Below are 19,458 nucleotides of genomic sequence, written 5' to 3' on the forward strand. Positions count from 1 at the left end.
TAGTATCTTTTTGGTGCAGGCATCAAATTCATTTTCTTATGAATAGACGATTTAATTTAAAACATGTTTATTTCTCAAAATACAATATTATCCTAAAAATGAATTCGAAATAAGGCAGCAAATATGTGTCTAAACTTTTGTGATTAATCTGTAAACAATAACAAAAAAACGAAACTTTTGAAAAAAAGAGGTGGTTATTGTATTACATTAACTTTATTAATAATTATAATTATTGCAACAAATTTTAATTGTAACAGTTTATAACTAAGTTATAATTCTTAGTTTTATCTCCTTGGTTCAAAGAATTGTAGTATATTAGATAAATTATTCTTTTATTTGATTATATACTATGATTTTTATCATAACCTAACCTATTAAAACTCATTTGAGCACCACCGTCAAACATGGGTTTCCCATATTCTGAAAACTAATTAAATCTTCGTGACTACTGTTTCTCAAGGTTGCTTTAAAACCTTTATAATTCTCTGTTTTCGTAGATAATATTTTTACCTCGCATTATTTCTACCATTTCAAAACGCAAGGAATGTACTTAACCAAATCAACATCATATATGTATCCGATATTTTCTGTAATAATTCCTATTTATTTATGTTAACGATATTTTTGTATCGGTACCTGCTCGTATAAACTAAAATCGCGTGAGTTTTTTAATTGTTTTGGAATTTTCAAATTTTTTTTTAAAAAATAAGGGGAGAAGAGATGTAACAGTTTGTCTAATGTTGAATCTATTATATATATTCCTTTCAAATTCAATATTACTTTCAATTATTATACCTTTCAAATCAGTCTCCCTCCGTGATTTTCTATTTTTTAGTTTCTTGCGCACCACTGCCTAGAAGTCTTCACAAGTTAGCGACTTTTTTGGTGCAGGTATCGATTTGAAAATCTTCTCTTTATTTTATTTGCCAAAACTTAAATTTATTATTTTAAATATTTTGTTGCATTTAATAATCTCATATCTCTTTATTTTATTTAAAGATAAGTAATATTTAGAAATGTACCATAAACTTTTAAATTTTAGTTTTTTTTAAATAAAAAAGTGTCTGTAATTAACTTCTTAAGGCAAGATTCCCATATCAGTATCTACACCTAAATAACACTAGGGAAGAAATTTTTTTTGCCCTTATACAAATACTTGATCTTGCCTAAATCAACTGTGGTGATATCAAATCTGATATTAGTTTTTTCCTAAAGCTGCAGATTTTTTTTTTAAATGTTTTTTTATACTCTGTTTTTCTTCGACTTATATTTTTAATTGAAATACAAGTTTAAAGACTTTATATGTAATAAGTAGTCTCATAAGTGTTGCTGTGGACTGATCGTTAATACATGGTTCCCAGCCAAGGGTGCCGGGTGCAAGGAGGCTTCTTTTTTAAACTATTAAGGAGTATAAAATTTTTTATTCAAAATATTTTTTATTCACTAACAAATAATTAAAAAATTATTGATATGTAACAATTAAAAAATTGTTTAATCAAACAAAAATTGTAATCATCTTGATAGCTGTCCAAATCTATTTATAACTTTTTCAATGAATTCTGAGTCATCTTTGATTCTTTTCTTATGCACACTCAGCATGCACAAACTAAATCTCTTGTGAGGCATTGTAGACCGATTCCATATTTTGATGCATAGCATTGTACTAAAAGTGCGTTCAATAGTGGACTCTAGTAGCTGGAAGAGTTAGGCCAATTTTGATTGCCTCCGCTACAGCTAGATAAAACGGTGTGGCCTCAATAACTAAATCGATGTATTTGAGGAATTCATAAGAATTTTCTCTATTCCTCCACGTTTCGTACCACGTAAATTCATACTTTTTTTTTAAATGTCTTGTTAACAATGAAGAAATGTAGCTTGAAAAATATTAACAGATGAAAGTATATGTAATAACAAAACAATATGTGATAACAGAATAATTTTTTTTGGGGGGGGATAGTTTGTTTGAGGGTTGCACCCTTTTTTATATTATTCTGCCGGCGCCCTTGTTCCCAGCAGATCACAGAAGTCAAGCATCACTGACTGTGGTCAGTGTGCGCGTAGGTGACCACTTGGATCAGTCTGTGTAGAGGACGAGGGTGTGTGGTATTGGTCCTTGTTAAACTGTTCTACCCGTATAGTGCTTGACTTTGCGTGCAGGTCATCAGGCTACGAAAGTGGGGGTGGCATCCCCTCTGCAGAGGATCAAAATTGTGATGGCGTGTCTTCGGATCATCCTCAGGGATGTTTCCCAGACCGTCACCAATACCCCATTGTACAGCTCCAGTGCGACGTAAATGAGCTACAACCAACTCATAAATGTTGCTACAAACTTCTAGGGGAGTTAGGACACCTCATCAAGATTATAATTTCACAGGAAGCTATGCCCGGAGATTTCGTCATACGCCGCCAGACGCACTTCCCTATTGTGACCTGTTTAGAAATACATGTAAAAACAGTTATTTATTATTTTTTTCAATTTCTTCTTACATACCACTGACTTATCCATTTTAGCTCAGTATCCAATATTGAATTTGGATTGGTACCCACACAATAGAAAATTTTATTTCGCTTAAATTTTATTTTATTTTTATCAAAGTATAATAAAAATAATTATCTCTAATTACAGAAATTAACTGTCGTAAATATAATGTCTGTGACAACAGTTGAGAAAGAGTTTGAGTTTAAATATGGCAGTTCTTCAAAAGAGAGGAAAGTGCAGTTAAAAGTGCCTATTCCATTAGCAATCAGTATTCCTGAATGGGGATCCCGTCTTATGTCCCACAATAAAATTCCTTTTTATGTAGAGGAAGGTATGTAATTTTTTTCTGATTAATCTATATTTTAATTAAGATTTATTTTATCTTAAAATCTAGGGATCATACTTATATAAATATTTGTTTTTAGATCTGTTTAAAGCTTTAAAAGATTTCACTCAGCAAGAGACTGCTAATTATTATGATGAATTGGAATCTCAAGCTTTCAATAAATTAAGGAATGCAGATTCAAATGAAATTGATGAATTAATTAATAAATGGACTAAAGCTTTCGAAGGGGTATGGTATTTTTCTTTTCCTTTAATTCAATTTGTTATTACTTAAATATTCCATTGTGCCTTTTTATTGAGAAGATAAATATTAGCAAGGATGGCAGTTTTACTTAAGTGCTGGCTATTTCTCAGAGTTGATTTAATTTTAATATTTTCAAGCATCAATGATTTTTTAAGTGTTAGCATTGTGTCAAAACTTTATTGATTTTTTAAAAAATTTTCTAAAAATATTAGAAACATAAGAAATTAAGTAAATATAACGAAATAAATTTTTTTACGTATTTCTTAATATTCTCAGTATTTCAAAATCACTAAAAAGTTTCAAGATATTGAGTTTCCAAGATAACAAGTTCTGAACCAAGTTATATATGTTCTAAAAAGTACAAAAATGTATTATTGAATCAGCATTTTAAAATGTAGAGTCAAGAGAGAGAGATAGGAATAAGTACCTATGTAATAACAGTCGACAACATAGGTATCATTAGAGGAAGTGTACACATGCCCTTCTCAAGAATATTTCTCCCATTTTCTAAAAGTTCCCCTCAATATTTCAAGCAAACAGAGAAAATTTTAATCACTCATTATCGATTTAAATTCATTGAAGATAAATAAAAAGAGATTAATCTTTTTGCAGATGTTAAGTAGATTTTAAAAAATGTATTTTGTTATGAATAAAATTAGAAAACTATTTGATTGTGTATTTTAATTTCATCCCCCTCAAAAATTGGAGACCTTCAACATTTATAGTTGCAACGCCTTCAAGAACCTCCTTTCATAGACCTGCAATGCCTATAAATCTAACTACAGCAATAATTATTTTATTTTAATACAACAGTGATAAATTTAGACAAAAATATGTGTAACACTATGTAGAAAATCTTTGTTTACAATAATCTTATATTGTTAGAATTTATTGAAGGGACAGAGTTTATGAAAGGAGGTTCTTGAAGTGTGTGCAATCTGTTTTTCTCCCTTTGTTTTCCATTCAATTTGTATCATCAGAAATCTTATCAGGCCTGTCTGTGACGAATGTAATCAAGAATGAGAGAGATTCCTTTGGAAACTCGTCATTTCATCATATCTTCATGGAAATGTTTCTAGAAAAAATTAGCTTTCTATTTGAAAAAATGTTTGACTATAATACTTTACATAAAAATACCCAATTAGCGAAAAACTCTGCGATTTTAAAATTCAAATTAACATTAGGTGGACATGTAATGTCAGGAGAAATTTTTTTTTTATTTTGACATTTTTTAGTTTTTAAAATATGGAAATTCGAGATATCGAGAGCATTCTGTACTTACCAACAAAATTTCCTATAGTAATTTTGCATTTGATCCCAAAATATTTAATGTTAATGTGCATAATATTACTGAAAAAATTTTACTTAGACTTTATTAACTTAGGATTGCTGCTTAGCTCAGTGGATGTTCATAGTAACGTCTCAGCACATTGTGAACATTGCGCTAGGAGAAATTAAACTAATAACATAAATTTTTTATGTCACTTCATACACTTGATGCTATGGACACCATGTTTAGACATGCACATGAGATGCTGATGGCAATCCAGTCTTTAGTCTTTTTCTAAGTATTTAATATCAGTTAGCAACTTATGCAATAAAATTTTGAAACAGTATGTAATCATTCTTGCATATTTTCACTAATTTATAATCATCATTGTAACTTAAGTGAACAATTTCCTTGCTGATGTTTAATATTAGATAGTTGTGACAGGTTAGTGGATTGTTAGCATTAGCTTATTTGTAATTGAATTTAGCTTTCAATGATTTAAAATACAAAGTGTTTTTAAAAAATATATATAAATAAGAGTTTGATATGCTTTTTTTCTTGTGAAGTTCAGAACTCATTGTTTATGTCTATCTCAGCATTTTTAAAATCAATCAAATATATGGTTTAAAATATGTTCCAAACAAATTATATCATAATGTTACTATCTTTTAAAAATATAATTCGAATTACTTTTCACTAATTTTTGTAAGCATAAATATTAGTATAATTTTATTAATTATTGTTGAAATTGCATAAAAAAATGTCATCATTGTCCTTTCTTTTTGTGCCTAATAACACAAAGGCCTTAAAAAAAGTGTCCAGAAACACAATAACGCAAACATTTTATTTCCTTTATCAATTGCTTTCAACAGCTGAATGTTACAGTAATGTATGAAAGACAGAAAGTGTGCTTTGTCTTGTTTAGGTCGTAAAACAGTTATTAGTCTTTTGCTAGGCAGACTCTAAAATCCAGCTTGATTTAAATATCTCATGAGATATTAAATAAATAATCTCAAGAATTGAAATGGTAATATATTACTTAATTAAAAACTTCACAGATTTACAAATTGGAAATAACAGTTGACATGTTTTAAACACTCTTAACGACATAAGTTCCTAACCACCTCTCAATAGAATATGGAAATGCATTTTACCCCGAATTACACTGTTAGTGTAAAATTGCACTGAATTATACTGTAATTGAAACTGTAAATGTTTTTTTTTTTTAATTTTTTTTCTTTTCTCTCTACTACTGTGGTTTTTCTAGTTTTGTTTCTTACCTTTATTTTTCCATTTTTTGTTGGCAACTTTACATTTTATATCTCAAATCACTTTTGTTTCTTCTCACTCATGTCTGGCAAGTTTTGAAAATTAGTGCCTATTTTTGAGCACTTGAAACATGTCGACTGTCATTTCCAACTTGAATATTTTTGTAGCGAATGAAGATTTTAATCGAGTAATCGTATTAGATACTTTACTACCTGTACAAAACTTTAGCTTTTACAAAAGCTTTAACTTTTATATTCATTAAGAAAAGTTTAATGTTTCCAAGTCAGCAAAGGATACCCTCTCTTGTATAATAACTTTCTATCATAATTTCTTTGCTATATTATCAGATTATAAAATATGAAACTGATTACAATGGAGTTTTCTGCAGTTATAGTGTTTCGTCATTCATGTTTCTCAGTAATATTAGTAGAAAATTACAATTGGGTGCCCCTTTTATATTTTCAATTTTTAATGAGATTTTCTCATAATAAAATGAAATTTAGATAGATCAAAAAGGGAAGATTTTATAACCAGTAAAAGCTCCAAGATCTGGTGCCCAATTCAAAAGACACTTACTAATTTTACACTCTAACAGTAATATTAATTCTTTAGGAACATCTAAAATATGCAAAGTTGGAACAACCATGTGAAAGTAATTCATTTCCAGAGATGTATCACAAACTCATTCATTCACCAGCCCTTGAAACAATGTTAAATCTTGAACATTCATATGCTTTGGCTGTGGGAGAACTTGTGCAAGCTCGTAGCCAGGCTTTGAATGAAATGCAGCAGAGGTAATATTTTATTGAGCATTTTAGAGGTTATATACATAACTGCCAACTTCCTGCAGAAGATTTTTCTTAGAGCTAGGAAAGTACAAGTTTTAACATGCAATTCTCGGTTTAACAAATTTGATTTAAAAGTAATTTCACTACCAATATATATGAGAGTTATATGATTTAGATTAGTTCAAACTTCATTGAGTTAACAAAGATGAGGTGTTTAGTTTTTAGAACTTATCTTATCATACATATATGTTACTGCTTATTACACCAGCAGTACAAAAACTTTTGGAGGATTTGCGACAATTGCAATTTAAACTAAGCTTTTTAGTTGAAAGAAATACCAATTAGGGCAAAGTAGTTCTAATCCCCTCTTGGTCCAAATTCATAACAGTAAATTTAAATATCTATTTTAAGTAATTAGTAATTTTATATTTATAAACAATTTGAAGTTGTAATTTTTTTCAACTATATACTTATATTTTGAATGAAATTTTTTTTTAGAACTTGTAAAACAAAAAAAAAACAAACAAAATGCACCGACCTATAAAATTACTGGAGATGTCAATAAATCAGTGTGTTCTTTATGTAAAAGATGGTTCACTTAATTTTTATTGATATTGGTTGCGGAATGCAATTTCTTTTGCTAGAGCTGTAAATCTTTTCCACATAAGATGGTATAGTGCATGAATGCTAGAATACTGTGCTGTTAGTTTATCCATTTTAATTTTTTCAAAAAGAAAATGAATTAAATAACTTTTATTAAATACTAAACTTATTATTTTATCAAAATTTATGCAAATTAATTGTATTAGCATTTTGTTTATGATTATACTTTATGCTAGAATAATTTTTGTTTTCACTTTGTTTTTATGTATATTTGAACAAATTCAAATCAAGGCAATCAATGGAAATGGAAAGAGCTGTTCCTAAAGTTGGAATATCTTTGACCGATAGAGATATTAATGATATGGCTACGCGACATTTTACTGAAACTGAAGTAAGTTTAATCCATTTGAAGCTTTAAAAATTTTTTAATGACAAGTAAAAGAAAATTATTTTACTGAATTTAAACAATGAATTATAAGAAAAAAAATGTCATTTTAAATACTGATTTCTAAAGTTCTTTTTACTTCTGGGAATTTTAATCTAAAAGTGAAATAGAGCATAGAATATTTTTTGAAACATTTCAATAGAAGAGATGACTTTTAAATGTTATAGATATATTGATATCCTTGCCTAATATTATAAAATATACTAAAAGTAAAGCTTTTCCATAAATGGCATTTGTCGGCCATGTGATTATAGTGGTTAAGGCTCCATAATTTTGATAAAGTATTTTTTATTTTATAGAATATTACTGAATACTGGGATCGAAAAATAAGTAACTTAAAAGAGACTCAAAAGAGAGAATTCCATGAATGGGTACTAAAAGTGCATGAAGATTATCAAAGTGGTTTTGGCTCACCAGGTTACTTGTAAGTATTTATTATTACTGTGACCTATAATATTTTATAAATAGTTTTAAAATTAAAATAAATTTCAATAAGAATTATATTATATTTCCAAATATTATATAATTTAAAATTTGTCTAAATTTTTTAAAAACGTCTTTAAATCTATTTACTTGTTTTAATAGTTGCATAAATTCATTTTAAAATGTTTGGTCTTCATTAATTATTAAAACAGTAAAAAAAATTTGAAAAATATGCTTCACAACTTTTATAAAAACATAATTTATTCGAGTTGTGTTTAATAAATAATTTTATGTGTATCATATTAAGATACTATTACAATTTTCTTTCATATTTTCATTATTGATATATTTAATGTAATATTTGATACTAAAATTTAAGTTACTTTTTTGTAAGTTGTATATTTATGAAAAATATTTATCAGTGAATGCTTTTTTATTACTATGTGAGAAAATGTATTTAAAAGATTTTATGCAAATATAATGAAAATTGTATGTAAAGATTTTATATTTTTTAAAGAGTATGCATAAAAAAGTATGTAAATAAGAATTTCATTTATTATTTCTGTAAGAAGACTACAATTCAAGTTCAGTATTATAAAGACATATAAAAACATATACGTAATACTATTCATTTAATCATACAAAAGCAACTAACTTATAATCACAAAATATTAACCTAAAAAAATATTTTCTTAATAATTATATGTGTTTAGTAAATACCATCGGTGACAATCAGAATTTAAGTCAAATCTCTAAAAATAGTTTAAGCTTTCTTAAATTACCTTTTGTATATGTATAACATATATATATATATATGCATGCACGTATATATATATATTTATTATACATATATTATTATATATAATTATACATACCGGAATATGTATATCTCCATGTATATGTATAAATATATTGGTCTTTATAGTTCTTGAAGCTAGTACTTTATTAAAATAGATTACTAAATCTTTTTAATGCTATTACAAAGTTCAAAGTTTAAGTGCAGTATTTCAACTTTTAAAAAAATTGAAAAAGTGCTTTTTAATATCTTATTTTATCAACTCGCATTTCTTGCACCAGATATTTGTAACTGATAAATTTTTCTAAGCATCAGAATACTCATTCATGTCATATTAAGATTTATAATTTTAGTTTAAAAAAATTTATATATTTTAAAGCCCAACGATGATCTAAAAATTTTAGAGCTTGTGTGAATGTAATTCTCATTGTATGTAAATTACATTTATAGTTTAAAAAGAAACCATGAAAGTTTAATAATTTTTCTTTAAATATACCGTCGTTTTGTTAAATATATACCATATTTAATAAAAACTACATTAACAATGGTATTAAAAGTTTTGTGCGAACGTATTTCTCATTCTATGTAAATTACGGTGATAGTTTAAAAAGAAACTATGAAAGTTAAATCCTTTTTCATTAAATATACCCTCATTTTGTTAAAGATATACTACATTTAATAAAAGCTACATTAATAAACCGTATTAAAAATTTAAGTTAGTCAAATAAAAAAATTAATAAATTATTAAACCCACTATTAGCAAATGTCTCAGTAGCAAAGTCTTGAATGAGTAATTTTAACAGTCATTATGAATTTCTTTCATAAAGTTTTTTTAAATATAATTTAAAACATGCATATAACTTTAAAAATACATTTGTTTTTTATTTAAAAATAAATAAACTGAGAACTATATTTTGTAAAATATTTGTTCAATTTAAAATTATGTGATTTTTATATTGCTTTGCATAAATGTTCGATTACACAACCAGGTAAAATTTTTTTGCTATATCATATGAACTGCCCAGGTAAAAGAATACATTTTTGCTGTGTACTAAGTATTGGATTCGTGAAAATGTTAAAACCTGGTTACTTCTCTAGTAATTTATAGAATTAAAACCTGAATTTTCATTTTCATTTACAAGACAAAGAGTACGAGCTTTATCAGAGGCTGCACCAGTTGAAGACGATAGTGACTGGACACCACAACCTCAGAGAATGGAGGAGAGTTTCACAATTCATTTAGGTAGAATAACTCTTTTGACATATTTTGGAAAAAGTAGGTAGTATCGCAAAGCTCTGTAGGATAATTCTTTTGGAACTTTAAAATAAATATTTTGATTTAATTTACATGTCTGGGAATGTTTCTTTTTTTCTGGGAAAAATTTAAAGTTTACATGTTTAGGCATCAAATAGTTATCGAATTTTACTATTATTGCTGTTATACTAAATGAAAACTAAAAATTTTTGAAATTCTAAGTAGATAAAACTTCTTTGAAAAAAACGCGCTAACCTAGGTTTTATATAAAAAAGGTTTTTATATATTTTTTCTTTTAACAGGATGCAATTTAAGTCTTAACTGAGCAACCCCAGTTAAACATTCTATTAATTTGTTACATATCTTTTTCTTGACTTCTTTTATTTTCTATCTGCGCATTGTAATAGAGGGTGTTGTTTTCTTTAGTTTTTAATGTTTCCTTTTCATTCGGCTTGCTTGTGAAATCGCTGTTAGACCTGGTTAAGTGAGTTTTTATTTTCTGATGATTTTGTTTGAGTTTCTTTTCTAAATTGGTTATTTGTATTTCATGTTTTTTTCCTGGACTTCTATACAAAACCATCGGGGTACTGAGGGAGTTAATTTAGGCATTTGCTTCTCCCTCAATAGAAATGGTTTGGTTTTATGGCTACTGGGGCCGGTACCCCCTGAAGACGTCGACTTCGGTGGTCATATTTTTATTTCCTTCATTTCCTTTATTACTGTTATTTAATACTAATTTTAAAGTTTATGCTCATTAACTATTTGATAATGATAAAAAACCATGAAGATAAGTTATTTGAAAGAGATTAAATAATAACAATTTTAAATAAAAGTAAATGTAGTAGATTTTTTCCTGCAGTAAAAACTGATATTTAATTTTACAAAAAAAAAAAACTTTACCTAACTTTGTTATATATTTCTGATAGGTTCCCAACTGAAACTGATGCATAATCTAAGGCTGTTATCTGCAGATGTACTTGATCTTTGTCGACATAAATTAAATAAAGTTGGGTAAGATTATAAATAAAAGTTTTAATATCTATCACTGATAACTATAGATAACATAACGTTTTAGTTAATAAAATTAGAAGTATTTTTTTTTAATTTTAATAAATGTTGAAGTACCACAAGTAATATAATTTTTGAAATCATGCATGCTGATGAATATAGAAAAATCTCAAGTAGTACAAGTACTATTGCAAATTTATGTTAAAATTGTAGTAATAGAGAGAAAAGTTTTAATCTAGTTTGCAAATTCATTTTCTGATTCTCTCAAAGAGCAGTCATACTTTTATTTGCATATACAGTGGAGCATTGTTTATACGACGTTTTAGTGTGGTCCCAAATCATTCCTATTCATTTTAATGTAAAAATATATCGTTTATACGACGCACAAAATCGGTTATACGTCGGTTTTTAGATTTTGTTCACGTTTATTTAATTTTTTATTTTTTCTTGTGTATTTTAAAAAAGGGCGGAATTTGCCAACATGAATGATACAGAAAAGGGTGCCAACAAGAATGCTTGGATGACGACCGTAATTTTTACTAGATGACTGAAAAAACTAGACAATGTTATGAAGAGGCAAAAACGAAAAATTTTGCTATTCATCGACCAATGTCCAGCGCACCCATCGATACTAATTATTTTGGAAAATGTAAAAGCTCTCTTTTTTCCTGCAAATTGCACAAGTGCGCTTCAGCCATTAGATTTGGCCGTGATTAGAAATCTAAAATTGCATCATAGAAAGCAGTAAGTTCAACTCGCTATTCAAAGCATTGTAGAGACTAATAGCAAGAAAATATAATTAAAGGTAACATACATTCAAATTGCTCACTGCAATTTTTCTTCTTTGGTTATTTGTTTGTTTTGCTTTGTCTAATTTAGAAATTTATGTAAATCAACACGTTAAACATTAAAATTAACTGAAAACAGAGTTAGTTTCAGTTTTAGAAGTAAAAATCGATTATACGACGTTATCGTTTATACGACGTTTCTCGGTGGTCCCTTCGGCGTCGTATAAACGATGCTCCACTGTATATAATTTTTAGCCTGTATTTATGAGAAATAAATACAAAATTTTCTAAATTCTCGCTATTTGTTATAAAATTAAAAAAAAAAAAAACTTAATTTATTTTTAAAGGGTTTATTTTAATCAGTATTTTCTGTAATTATTAAAGATTATTTGTTGATCTCTAAAAAAAAAAATATTTTTTTTTTGTGTGGAAACTTTAAATACATGTTTTCTTTAAATTTCCAGTGGAATTGTTGTTCCGCAACCTCAACGTTTACAGACAGCTATCTCTTTGTATTCAAATAATCTAAATGGTCTTGTCCTATTAGTAGATAACAGAATAAACTCTTACACAGGAATAAAAAAAGGTAAATTACTTTTCTATTTAAAGCTCATTAATTCTACATGATAAAGGAGAATTATTTCATTTAACTAACTTTGTAATTAAAATGACTTCTTTTACAAGTAAGATTCTTTTTAATTATGTATCTTTTACCCGTAACAGCAACATATGAAGTTCTATTCAAATGCAGATTTTTTGTGTGTTTTGTTTTTATATATTTTTTAGTTTCAAGTGTTGAATTGAATTTTTACACTCATTATTTGTGTTTCTTTTTGTATTTTTCTAAGTGGATTTTTTGTATTTTTGTTGTTGTTTATATTTTCAAATTGAAATAAAACCTTAGGTGTTGCAGGGATATTTAAAGGAAATATACCTTAGCTATCTCATTTCTTTGAGGGGTTACTGTAGATCAAAATTGGCCAAATAATTTTTCCTCTTTGTATATTCTTTTACTTACAGTTTTAATATAAAAAAATTGTCTGCAATTCCCCATTGTTGGCCAGGAGGGTTATAGATATTAAGGCTCCACAATTTTGTGATCAACATTATAATTAGGGCAATGTGGTCAGCATCGTGCACAATCTAAACTTCTAAGACAAGCTATTACTTAACGATTTGCAGTTGGATAGGTTTTGATCTGCCACAGTGTATCAAACTCTAGTTCTTTACAATTACAGTTTAGTGCCTTAACCACTGAGGTATTGTGGCACACAGTTTCAACATAGCTATACATTAATACTCTGCCAAAAGCCTTAGAGATATTTGTAAAGTTTCTTTTAAAGAAAGAGATTATTTTTACATAAAATTCTTATTTCTGTGGTTCATATCTGTTAATAAAAATTAAGGTTTATTAATGCTATTGCTCTAAATTTAACTATGAATACACATACATAAACTGTTTTAGTTATAGTGCTATAATACAAAATTATTTCAAATCTGACATTTTTTTTTCTTCCTGATATTATGGACAGATTATTACATTTAACATTTTAAAATATTCCCCAGGAATTAATGTATTTTTATAACAAAAATTAGACCACAACAAAGGAAAAAGCTTTGTGCAAATAATATTTAATCATAAGCAGAATCGAATACATAGCAACATAAATTAAAATTTACATCTCAAGACACATGTAATTCAACAGCAGTAATATATACAAAATTGTTAGAAATGTGACATTTTACTTCCTCTGAAATTTATGACATTTAACATTTAGTGCAATGTGCAAAAATATCTTTTTATTTTAGAATTTGCAGATGTATGTAAAATGTCTACAGAATTCCACTTTGAAGATATAGATAAGGCAATTGAATTAATTAAAGAAGAAAGCAGAAAAGTGGCTGACTGGCGTGCAGCTAATTCATCACAAGCTGATAGCAGCAGTCAAAGCAGTAGTGGTAAATCAAACTCATCAGATCATTCTCAAACAGTAAATATATCCTTTTAATTTCTAAGTAATTGCTCTGTAAATCATTTCATGGTGTCACTTCAAAATGTTTCAATTAAGGAGTAAATAATTTATTTAAATTTAGATATTAAAAAATGATATTAAGTACAATTACCAGATATTGGTCTCCAAAAAAAAAAAATAAATAAAATTCATTTTTAAAATTTCTTAAATGAATTGAAATTTAAAGAAGCCATTTTTTAAAAAATAAAATAACTATAATTTTCTCACCAGTTTGTGCCAAAATTAAAGGGATAGAAATTTTATCTTCAACAAATAATAATGAATTAAAATGCATTCTTGTAAAATATAAGGAAGCCTGTTGCCTATTGAGCTAATAGACAATCACCAGGCATTCGTTAAATAAACAAATAATAATTATAAAATAAAAGTTTTACTATTTTCTGATTTTACTTGTTTCTGCTTAAATTTAAAGTACACTAAATGCAGCCTCCAAATTATTTTTTTTAAACTAATATAGTAATTTTTTAAAAGAAAAGAGAGACATGAAAGATACCAATTTTTCTGTTTTTCTCTGCACATGTTGAATATTTTATCTAGTATGAAACCATACATGAAAAAAAAAAACTTTAAAAAGATACAAAATATGGGGATTTTATGATTATATATTCTAACACTACTAAACATTAAATTAATTATTTGTATTTATTAAAAATGGCTTGATAAAAAATGATTACTGATTTCCTTGTAGGGAAAGAATTAGGACATACTTGGTCCAAAAAAAGATTATTTAAATTAAAAAAAGTGTATATTTCTGATTTTTTTATGTTAAATTTTGGTACATATGACAACTATTTTAGTTATATTCCATTTAAAATTTTTTAGTGTGCCATTCTTTTTCAAATTATTTTTGAAATTCGTTTTTCTTTTTTACAAAGATAGACATTTGAAATATAAATTTAAATTAAATTTTTTGCAGGAAAACTGATTTTATAAATTAACAATTAACCTTCATACACAGCCTATTATGCACCCTTTGTTTGCTTTTATATAGTTTTTCTAAGAAATACACTTACTAATAAACCTTTAGATGAAATAGTTATATGAGTCAAAAGATTTTGATATAGCAGAAATTTGCTTATACTTGCAGAAATTTGCATATTACATTTACATACCTATTTCATATGCTTTTAATCAAAAATAAATGAGGGGAAATGCATTAAAATTAATAAGTAGTTGTTAAGTTAAATGTAAATAATTAGATTTAAAATAAAAATAGTTAATAAAAGTTAACTTTTCAAATAAAAAAAAATGGATCATCTTTTTTGTTTTGTTGAAATTCTGATATAGTAAGGTGTGACTATTTAATTCAAAAATTTAAATTACTTTTGAAAAAAATAGTCATTTAAACCTATATCAATATTAAATTTTTGAGAGACACCAGCGAGTGATTTGCAAAATGCAGCTTGTATTATATACTACTTGTTCTATTACTATGTTTTGTGTGGAGTTACAAATGCTCTATTATTTTCTACACACTTCTCTAGTGACACTTTAAACTAATAACTTTTAGACCACTTAGTGATATTATATACTATGTATCACATCAACTGCTCATTGAATGATCAACTGAAGGAGATAAAAATATATAGTTGCTATATTCTGCATAGGAAGCAAAATACTTTGTTTCGAAAGTTTAAATTAGTTGTACTGTTTGTCAACAGATGGCACTACAGAATAGAAAAACTATATATATATATATATATATGCATGTCAGGTTTTATCAATTAAAATATTTTCATTTGCTTATCTTCAGATATGCTGCATTGTTGCTGTAAATAATAGTTATTTTGAAAGCATTTTGTTTTGTTTTTCTCAACAGTGTCATCTGTTGACAAATTTTGAAAGTATGAATTTTCTGATTTTCTAACGGTTATAAGCAATTTTATAGTTTTTTTAGTTTTGCAGTACCTTTACAAATTCAGCTGTAGAAAAAACGGTACCTTCATAGAAACGTTTTTGAAAAAGTATTTATAATTTAAATACTTTTGATTTTCCTGTTTCTTAAAATTTTGTTTAAATGATGAATGTTTCAAAGGCTAAATTTTAAATTGTATTAGAGTCTACAGAAATACTTGCTTGGAGAGACTATTTTTCTCAAATGAATTTAATTTGTACAGGCCTGCATTGAATGGCATAACAATCTTTGGATATGCATTTAAGAACTATACTTCATGTACCCGGCAGTCTCTTTGGCACAGAATGTGTAGAAATCTTTTCTACATTTAAAAATGCTGGTAATTGTCGATTATGTTTATAAGATTCTGAGAATAAAAAATGAGCTTTTTCTATGAGCTTTAAAATATCAAACCATTTAAATTCTATTCTTTAAACTCTGTTTTCTTTTTAAAATTTATTCTTAAAAAAGTTTAATATAAATTTGAATTTTTTTTTCTTACCAAACCAGTTGATAATTAGTTTTTTTCATGACGAAAATAACTATTAGTATTAAATGCATGTGAAAATGAATATTTAAAACTAAGCTATAGTCTCTTAATTGTTAATCATTCCAAAATCATTGTTAGCAATTAAAATTTAATTTAATTCACTTTTAAAAAATATGTGCAAGTTTATGTTTATTTTTTAGTGTTATTTTTAATTTTAATAAATTTGCTGAAAATTGATAAAATAGATATGTTTAAAAAAAATCACTGAGAATGCAACAACTAATTCATTATTATTTCGTCTAGTTTTTTGTTGACTATTAAATTGATTGATTTCTACTAAATTGATCTTTCAAATCATTGGGTAACAGACATTTTTCTTTTTACAGAGAAGTAGTCCTGCCACCCTTAAAACGGGAGACTTTTACATCACTCGCCATTCTAATCTCTCAGAAGTACATATTGTTTTTCATTTGGTAGTTGATGATACATTACGATCAGCTGATGTAAATTCAAGACACCCAACAATACTAGGATTACGAAACATATTGAGAGTGGCACATGAGCACGATATTTGTACAGTTACCATACCTCTTCTTCTAGTTCATGAAATGTCTGAAGTATGTAATTTTATGGTTTCAAAATTTATCGTATTTCATCTGAATCATCTATGTTTGACATTTTTACTAACTTTGAAAAAGTAACAGATATTAATGTCACTATAAACATGCATTATAATATTTAATTTTTTTAATTATTCAAAAAGGATTTTTCACATGTAATTAGCCCTTAGTATAATTTTCATAAAATGAATAATTCATAAACAAACATTTCTTTTATCTGTAAAGTTTTACTTATTATATGAGGGTTACTCTGAAATTTATTTGAGATATATACAGACAAATACTAAGAGATATGAAAATTTGACTATTTATACTAACATGATTTTTATAGGTCAATTGTAAGTAGTTTAGCTCTCATAATGAACTAAACTTAAAGATAAGATGTAATTACGAATAACAATTATGTAATTATTCGTAGCTATCTTTAGAATAATTACACCGCGTTCAGTATTTTTCATATGATTTTGAAAATTATTCATTATTAACAAATATTTCAAGTGTGTAAAGTGCCGATTCAACAAGTTTTACAATGTTTAATTGTCATTTTTTATTTATAAAAATTCAGAGCTTTTGTAAAAATTAATATAGACTTATAAGAATTCTCGATATTGAAATGGTTAACTAATCACACTATTTCTATTAAATGAATATAATAATATGCATGAAAATAATACACATTTAGTATAGGAACATGAACTTTTTTAAAATTATAAATAGATTTTCAAATAAAATATTTATTGATTTTATAGGAAATGACAATTCAGTGGTGTTTAAAAAGAGCTGAATTAATCTTTAAATGTGTTAAAGGTTTTATGATTGAAATGGCATCTTTAGTTGGAGATGAAACAAGAACAGTGCAATTTCTCGTGCCAAAGGTATTTTTCAAAAACTATTCTAAAGTATAGCATAAACTTGTAATTTTTGTTAAAAGCTAAATGTTTTTTTTTCTTCTTAAATATAATTTTCATTTACCTAATATTCTTTTTCTCTCTTTCAGGGCATATCAGAAGAATTGTTTATGAATTTATCAAATTTATTACCAGCTATATTTAGAGTGTCTAATCCTGTTGTATTAAAATAGATTATCATCGCAATTACAAAAGAGAATAATTTAATTTATTTATGTAAATTTTTAATTATTTTGTACATTACAAACAAATCATTCCAAAAAAGTGGTGCAGTTGTACCATTCATCCCCAAGCTGGACTTGTTGAGTAATGAAGCACCAATTTGCCATTTATATTGAAACACTGAAATAAAAACAATGAATATGTATAATAAAATTAATTTATGTGCAAATGAATGTATAAAATCTTTTGTATAAAAATTAATAAATAATTTTATAGTAATGAAAAAATTTTCATACTTATTTTATATAATATATAACGTAATTGCATTCAATATCTAGAGCTAATACAATTATTTAATGTAAGATCTTCAAAAACAACCTATAAATATTGGATTTTTATGGTACTTCTATGCTACTTATACATAACTAGGTACAGTAAACAAAAATATAAATAAATAAACTTGAATAATAACTGACCTGGAATAACTTTTGTTCTAATGATTGGATTTTTACTTACTAATTTCCAATCTTAATGGTTAAAAAATTTGACCTCAAATATACTAATTAAATTGAGGAATAATGCACAAACTTATTTTCTTTGAATAACATACTTTTTTTCCGACAAATTTGGATTCTTGACTATATCAAAATGTGGTAAATATAATAGTCAAAAAAGTAACTTTGAATAAACTAATTCCCTAAGAATATGGCAGGGTAACTTAAATAAGTAGGTCAGAAGGTTAGTTGGACACATTGATGTTAATTTATCTTCATGTATATCTCATTGTTTCTTTGGATTTTTTTAAGCAAATTGAAACATTTTGGAATACAATTATAGAACTATTTTATCCAAAGATAATTTTTTAAAAATGAATAAAATTTTATAAAAGAAATTTCATCATGCATAAGGAACATTAATTATAAATGTTATAGCACATTATAGTAGCACATTCTTTACTCTTCAAAATGATGCAAAAATCTAAATAATTTATTATTTCTAACTCTAGATGTTCAGTACAAAACTATCATTTCATGCAACACAGTTAAGTTGAAAATGTTCATAAAATATTTCATTTTAAGAACTCGTCAACTGTAAATAAATAAACGCTTATTTTCATTATAATTTATGCTTGAAACAAACACATATTTGTAAAAAACTAATTTTTAATTTTATTGTAATTGTAGGCATTTTTAAAAACATTTATTAAAACATGGCATATTATATCATTGTTAATTTAATTCCATAAAAAATAAAAATATGCAAAAGCATCAATTGTTTTCTTTTGTTTATATCAATGCTTAATAAATTGTAAAAAATTTATAATTTTTCTCTTATAACTGGACTGGCATTTTAAATTTCTGAAGTTCAAAAAAAAATTTTTTTTTTATGTAAAAGTAAAATGGAAGGAGCATTTAACACGCCCAGTTTCATTGTTCACTAACAATATGTGTGTTCTAAGGATAAAATGTAGATGTTATTTGGGTGAAGTTAATTATTTTTTTATAAAATGATTTATATTAAATTGACTTTGGTAGTAATCACAATGTACATACTAATAGTTATGGTAATAAGACTATGGTGTATTGGTAGTAAAAATTAGGGAGTATTCATGAGTATTTTACAAAGGGCAAATAATGG

The 19,458-nt window shown here is 26.2% G+C and overlaps 1 protein-coding gene across 4 annotated transcripts; it reads left to right on the forward strand.

Annotated features, from left to right (window-relative positions):
- Nucleotides 1-54: 54 nt before the first annotated feature.
- On the forward strand, nt 55-18,107 carry LOC107447013 (ferry endosomal RAB5 effector complex subunit 3). Of its 4 annotated transcripts, none has more exons than XM_016061813.3 (13): nt 55-190; nt 2,627-2,810; nt 2,905-3,053; nt 6,220-6,401; nt 7,290-7,389; nt 7,743-7,867; nt 9,805-9,905; nt 10,844-10,928; nt 12,178-12,299; nt 13,523-13,704; nt 16,517-16,747; nt 17,500-17,625; nt 17,748-18,107. In XM_016061813.3, the coding sequence occupies exons 2-13, from the start codon at nt 2,648-2,650 to the stop codon at nt 17,829-17,831; spliced, it is 1,650 nt and encodes a 549-aa protein (XP_015917299.1). In that variant the 5' UTR covers nt 55-190; nt 2,627-2,647; the 3' UTR covers nt 17,832-18,107. The 4 variants fall into 4 exon arrangements, with proteins under 4 accessions (XP_015917299.1, XP_071035012.1, XP_015917301.1 ...); XM_071178911.1 differs by having other exon boundaries at nt 153-891; XM_016061815.2 differs by having other exon boundaries at nt 180-460.
- The last annotated feature ends 1,351 nt before the right edge of the window (nt 18,108-19,458 follow it).

This window comes from Parasteatoda tepidariorum, chromosome 1 (genome assembly GCF_043381705.1).
Source record: "Parasteatoda tepidariorum isolate YZ-2023 chromosome 1, CAS_Ptep_4.0, whole genome shotgun sequence".
NCBI classification, from domain to species: Eukaryota; Metazoa; Arthropoda; class Arachnida; order Araneae; family Theridiidae; genus Parasteatoda; species Parasteatoda tepidariorum.